General features: G+C 50.8%; 1 protein-coding gene across 1 annotated transcript in view; it reads right to left on the bottom strand.

The window, feature by feature from the left end:
• The window catches only part of DYSF (dysferlin), a 187,089-nt gene that overhangs the window by 155,464 nt on the left and 24,887 nt on the right, over positions 1 to 6,738 (bottom strand). The window contains exons 4-5 of the mRNA XM_039852517.1: positions 5,969 to 6,074; positions 491 to 539 (exon numbers count right to left, since the gene is read on the bottom strand). Of these exons, the coding sequence (XP_039708451.1) occupies positions 491 to 539; positions 5,969 to 6,074 (155 nt within the window). The remainder of the gene's footprint in view (positions 1 to 490; positions 540 to 5,968; positions 6,075 to 6,738) is intronic.

Below are 6,738 nucleotides of genomic sequence, written 5' to 3'. Positions count from 1 at the left end.
ACATACAGGGCCTTCATACAAAGTGCCTCCCCCTCAAATTCTTACTTATTAGAAAAGGGAATGAATTTTAGATTAGTGGAGAAACCCAAAAATTCTACATTAACTAAATGATCAAGCTTAATAATTCAGTAATGAAACAAATCACAATCGAATCACTGCAGGCTACAATGAGAACAAGGTAGCACCACTGTGTAATATTCTTGCCAAAGATGTCCAACCTAAACTTAATTACTGGGAAACATCAGACAGTCCCAAACTGAGGTCCGGTCTCCACCATAATGGTCCTGTATTTCCAAAAGTCAAAGTCACAAGGTTATAAAAGTCAAAAGAAAACTAAAAATTTCTCCCAGAGGGAAGCCAACTAAAGAGACAGAACAACTAACACAACAGGTGATCTTTAATTGGATCCTTTTGTTCTAAAGGACACTGTTGAAAAAACTGTTGAAGCTTGAATGAGGGTCTGTGGGTTAGATGGCAGTGCTGTCCTAGCGTTCATTTTCTGTGTTGAAGGTTATGTTGTAGTTCTGTATGAGAAAGTCCTTAAATAGAGAAAACACACACTAAATTCAGGGAGGTGAGCCAGACGGTTGGTGACCTAGTCTCAAATCGTTCAGTACAAAATATTCTTTATTCTACTCTTAGATCTTTTCTCTGAATCTTAAATTATTTTAAAAATAAAAGGTTTAGAAAATCTGAGAAATCTGCTTCTGCTCTAAGCATCGGAATCTCACTCAGTAGAGAAACATAAGGCCCCCCACCCACTCAAGACCAGCCACATAGTTTTCAGGCCCACTGCAAAACGAAAAGTCAGGCCCCTTGTTAAAAATTATTAAGGATTTCAAGATGGTGACAGCAGAGAACTAAACCAGGCATGGGCCCCAAGTGCCTACACGACTGGCCTGTGTGGAGTGTTTGCTTGGCTCAGCCTGAGTTGGGCCTGCATCTGAAGGACCCCAGGGTGTGGGGCCCCAACTGACAAAGCTGGCCCGACCCATTTATTCATTCATTTGCTTATTCATTCCCACCATAAATATGTACTCAGAGCCTGCACAGAGCCAAGCACATCAAAATACTGGGTTATTTTTACAAACAAAGCAAAAGCCTCAGCCCCCATGGAACTGACATCATGGCAGAGGAGACAAACAATAAATAATAAAAGAAATAAATCATAAGTTATACAGTATGTTAGAAAGAAAAGGTAAATGGCAGCAAGAGGAACGAGGGGAGCAGGAGGGCATCCAGGTAGCAGTATTAAATCAAGCGGTCTCAGGGACCCCAGTAAGGTGAAGAGAGCTGAGCCAAAACTTAAAGGGGACATAACTTGGCTGTCCTTCAGCCCAGGTTCTTCCAACACTTGGTAACTGAGGTCCCCTGACCCTGGGACTAGATTGCCTTGAAGAGCACCTCTTTCTATTTCTCAGGGCTTGCCCTGCTTACCCACCCTCCCCCACCCCCTCATGCCACCTGCAGGCTTCTGGCACACCACCTCTGGGCAGAGGTGGAGCCTCGGGCGTGTAACTCTTCCACATCATGGCCTGGATGTCAGCAGCTTAGCACAAGGGCTCAGGAGCAGCCCTCTGGGAGGAGCAGAAAGGAGCAATGACCCGAGAATCCCAAGACCACCAGGCAGCCCTCCCTGGGATCTCCAGAGCATCCTGTTTCCTCCACACTGATAACTCTGCACCAGCCTCCCGAAGAACTGGCAACATGCTGGTGGCTCCAGGCACTCGAACGAGACTTCCATGCCCGAGACAGCTCCACCTTTTATACGCTCATCAAGGAGCCACAGGAACATCTCTAGCAGCTTCAAAGGATCTAGAACCCAGGATCTAAAACAGGTCTCGCCACTAGGGGACAGACTCCTGGGACCGCCGCTTCAGGACCAGGGGTAGTTAATACTGGAGGCTTCTAGCTCTGCTAAAGATCTAAAGGAAAGGGGGCATGTCTGAGGGCCCCACTCACCATCAAGACATCTCACCCTCACCGTGACATCATGCTTCATCCCCTCTCCCCTTTTCCAGACGTAACCAGAGCTTACACTTTCTTCCTGTGGGATGTATGTGAGCTCTGTGCTCTTCCAGACCATATAACCTTGGCCTACAGCCCCAAGTAGGACCCACTTTAAGTCCCTCCGCATCAGAGTACCCCATATGACAGCCCTATTCCTCAGGTCTCCAGTCCCATCATTGCCATGCAGACATCCTACCACAAGACCATTATCAGTCAGTCATGTGTCCACCAAAACATGCTGGCCTGGATTATGTAACCTCAGTCACCCTTGTCTGCAATCTTTGGGTCACAGCAATATTACAGAATTCTGGAGGGTCCTGTCTGGCCCCCAGGCCAGGGGGGCCTAAGAAATCAAAGGCAAAGGCAGGGGACAACTCATCAGATCCTCCTACAGGTTATGCAGTCAGGCTATGGGGTCCTTCGCCCATCCTGCCATGCTCAGCCTCATTGCTCGCCTACTTCCTAGGCTACAATTCTCTAACACTGAGCTCAGCAGGATCCAACAGAGACCTCTCCCGATACACATTTCCCGAGCAAAGAGGAAAGCCCCATATGTGCCTGGGTTTTAGATACCTTTCCCTCAGACAACGTCCAGAAGCTGGCGGAGGGTACAATGCAGGCCTGAGACGAGGTGGCATGGGGGGCAGAGGTGCTGGCAGCATCTCCGAACCTCTTGAAGGAAACCGAGGCTTTACCAGAGCACTTTGTCTGCCTCGCTCCTGCCCCTGCTCCTGTCCCCATGGGCTGGAGGCTCCCCCAGGACAGGGGCAGTGTTTTCCCCTTCAGTCTGGAAGCTGACTGAAGGTGGATTTGGCATCTTCTCGTGGCACGCAGGCTGGCGTGCCATATCTGAAGGGACTTGGGTGAGAACACTGAGTAACAGGCAAATGGAGTCCACACCTAGCCTGCTACAGGCCCCTCCTCCTCCTCTCAGTCCTTGCAGGGTTTTCTAAGGATCCCACTGGCCCTATGTCCACTCCCAACACTCCATCGGCAGGTTCTTTTGGCTCTCTGAGGCAATCTGAGCTCTCACCAATTAGGGATACCTGCTATGCTCTGCCCAATGGGTTCAACCCAGAAATCAGCCTTAGTAAAAAGGCCAGTGAGAATCTGTAGCTGCTGACAAGGCTCTCTATCCCTTCTGTCACATCCCCAGTTCTCTGTGCCTCCCGCTGCAGCACAGCCAGCCCCAGGTCCCACGTGGGAAGCCCCAGCTCAGAGGGCCTTGGAACCTGCCTAGGGCTGCACTGTGATTTAGTGCTATCACAGGGATTAAAGATGGACCCAGACTCTCTCCACAGGCTACAGCTGCCTCCTGGGCAGCAGGGAAGGAAGCCCCATCTGTGCTCAACCGGGGGCTAAACCAAGTGGGGCCCAGCCCTCCTCCCCCATCCATCATTTTCTGGCTTTCACACTCCCTTTTTGGAGATGTGGTTTGTGAAGCATTTGCAAGCTCTGCAGACAGCCAGGGGACCCAACCCAGGGAAGAGAAAGCAGCAGGTTTCCGGCTGGTGAGCAGAAGTACAGACAAACCCTGGGAACCGAGAGCGAGAGGAGGAGAGGTGAGGCTTCCAGGGTATGTCACCAGACTGGCTCAGTCCCATCAACAAGGACTAGGTGTGAAAAGCTGGATTCCCTTTGAGGTTGGAGCAGAGCAAGCTCAGAACTCGCAGAAACCACCAGTGTTCCAGATGCATACAGGGCTAGAGTGGAGAGACATTTAAGCAGCTCAGCCAGGAAGCAAGCAACCCTGGTTGGAGGCATGGTGAGCCGGATACACAGCAAAGAAGGAGCCCCATCCCCGAGATGCAATGGGGAAGCACCACCCAGATCCTCTGACTCAAAATATCTCTCACCAGCTGCCTTGATGCGTAGATTTCTCCATTAGTGCTCTACACCTTTAGAGTTAGCTACAGCCCTCTGAAAGGACAGTTCCAGAATTCGCTGGAGTCCTTCTTGACTATAGAAATGTGATACTGTAATTTAAATGTGAAATATATACTTGGTCTTAGTCCCTATTTCTGGCACTGAGCTACAGAGTCCCTTGGAACTTCCTAAGTAATAAGAGCGGTAAAGTTTCTTTTATTATGTTAATGTGGATGGGGTTGCCAGTGGAGCCAACCAGTGGATTAGAGGGTTGAAATTTTCGGCCCTACCCTCTACACCTCAACCCCAGCCTCCAGGGAGAAAAGAGGGGCTGGAGATTGAGTTCAATCACCAATGACAAATGATTTAAGCAATCTTGACTATGTAATGAAGCCTCTATAAAAACCTAAAAGAACAGGGTTTGGAGCACTTCCAGGTCGGTGCACACATGTGGAGATCGGGGAGAGTGGCACACCTGGAGGGGGCGTGGAAGCTCATGTCCCTGGCCCCATACCTCGCTCCTTGTCTCTCTTCCATCTGGCTGTTCCTGGGTTATATCTTTTTATAATAAACCAGAAATCCAGTAAATTAAATGTTTCTCTGGGTCCTGTGAGCCCTTCTAGCAAATTGAACCCAAGGAACCTCCAATCTATAGCCAGTTGGTCAGAAGTACAGGTGACAGCCTGGACTTGTAATTGGCATCTGAAGGAGGGGCAGTCTTGTGGGACTGAGCCCTTAACCTGTGGGATCTGATGCTGTCTCCAGGTAAATAATGTCAGAGTTCAGTTGAATTGTAGGACACCCAGCTGGTATCAGAGAATCGCTCAGTGGTGTGGAGGGAAAAACCCAGACACCTACCTTGGAAATTGGAACTATAAACAATTAGGAGCATTATTAGGAGAGTGGAGAGTTCAAAGAGAAGACAAAAAGGGGTTCCGGAGGTGATGGAGACAGGCTCGTGAATACAGCCTGAACCAGAATGTTCTACCAGGGAGCACTGTCTGGGAAGGACATGAGTTCTCCTAGGAAGTGACATCCACCCACCAAGGAAGCATCCCAGCCACCTTCACTGTCTTAAGTTGCCTCAGGAGAAAGTGCCAGCATCAGGAAGGCAGTGAACCACTCCATTCAAGTCCCTTCAAGAGATGCACCCTCTGATTCGTGTCCCACATTGGACATCAATTCACTGTGTGACTTCAGTCAGTCACACTCTTTAGGTCTCAGTACCCAGTAGTGGTTCTATTCAGAACTCTGCTCAGACTGGCCACTTCCTGACTCACCAAGCCAGCCAAGGGCCCCCAATCCCCCCGCCAACCTCCCACCCCTCCACACACACACACTCCACAAGACAAGACAGCCCCACTCTGTCTGAAAGAACTCAGCCCAGAATCCCATCGTGCACCCTGGGAGGAAGTAGTTCCAAATCACAAGTTCCCCCAGTGCATCCTGGGAGGTTGAGCCAGAGGGAGGTCAGGAATTCCACTGACCAGGAAGAAAGAACCCTACAGGATATATTTAGCTCACTAAAAATAACAGGAGGCCAGAGATGAGGGCAGGGAATTGTCTGGGAGGACTGGGAGAGCACTGGGAAGGCTGGGGAGGGGCGAGAAAAACAATGGAGGAAAGGAAGTGGGTGGCAGGTCTCAGAGGCAGGGCAGAGGGATGTCTGTCTCCCTTGTGATCTGTGACCCAGATGACTCAGATATTCTGGAACTGGTAAAGGGGGTTGTATGGTGAGGGAGGGCTGACGGGGAGATTGGGGGAGCCATAACCAAGGCTGCGGGAAGCTTAGGAAGACATGGGTTTCTAGGAAGACATGGGTTTCTAGTAAAACCTACCCCAGGAAGGGACCCAGGATTAGGCCAAGCTGGTCTGAGGCAAGGCTCATCTGAGCCCTGCAGGTGGGGCGGGGCTCCTTCCTGTCCCCGCTCCCATCTCTTCCACCCAGAGCCCCATCCCAGGCCCCCTGAGCTCTGGCCAGGGAGGGCCAGGCCTGGTAGGCTGGAGCTGGAGTAGGACACAGCTCTGGGGTCAGAAAGGCAAGGCCTTGAACCAGAAACTGCCCTGATGCAGAGGCCTAATGAGCGCTTACCCCTGTAGGCTGCTTCTTGGTGTCCAGCAGGAGCGCATTGAAGCTGGCAGACAGACTGGGGGTGGCAAGGACCTCCCGGAGTGGGACCTTGGCTTCTCCCAGGAACCTGAGCGGAGGGAAAGTAGAATGTAGAAAACTATCCTCATATGCCAGCTCTTCTCCCGCCATCACCCTCACCACCACCAGCACCACCACACAAACACCACACAGAAAAGCTGATCTGCGTAGCTGATCTGCAAGGTGCCCTGTGCAGCCCTGTCCCCAGTCACCCCAATCACCGTCTCTGGAGAGCCAAGCCCCTCTCCCCTGCATAAGAGCGTCGAGAGACACCTTTCTTTCCTCTAGGGTCAACTTTGACCCCTTTCTGCTCCTCCTCAGAGGCCCAGCCCTGCCACCCCATCCTGCCTTGGTGCCCCACTTAAGGTCTGTTTTGGCCATCGGACCCAAGCAATCCACCAGATGGTCATCTCCTGAAAGTAGGGGCAGTTCCTTCACTGTCACATCTGCATTGCTCCCAGATTTCAGCAGTTCATCTAACCCACATCTACACAGGCCATCTATACTGGTTTCCCAGGCTCAGCCAGCAATAATTATAAATGAAGGGAAAAAAACAAAACAAAACAGAACTTCTGTCTTCGGGAACAGTAAGAAAAGAAAATCGGGGCAAAGGAGACATGCCACAATCCCAAGAGAGGCCCAGAACTGTCACACCACATACACCTGAGCTCACATCTCTGAGGGAGGGAAAGGGACTCCATAAATGGATAGGC

Source organism: Pteropus medius, unplaced genomic scaffold (assembly GCF_902729225.1).
Source record: "Pteropus medius unplaced genomic scaffold, Ma_sr-lr_union100, whole genome shotgun sequence".
In the NCBI taxonomy this organism is placed as follows: Eukaryota; Metazoa; Chordata; class Mammalia; order Chiroptera; family Pteropodidae; genus Pteropus; species Pteropus medius.
The sequence above is the reverse complement of the archived record's forward strand: the minus strand, read 5'-3'. Positions and strand labels throughout refer to the sequence as shown.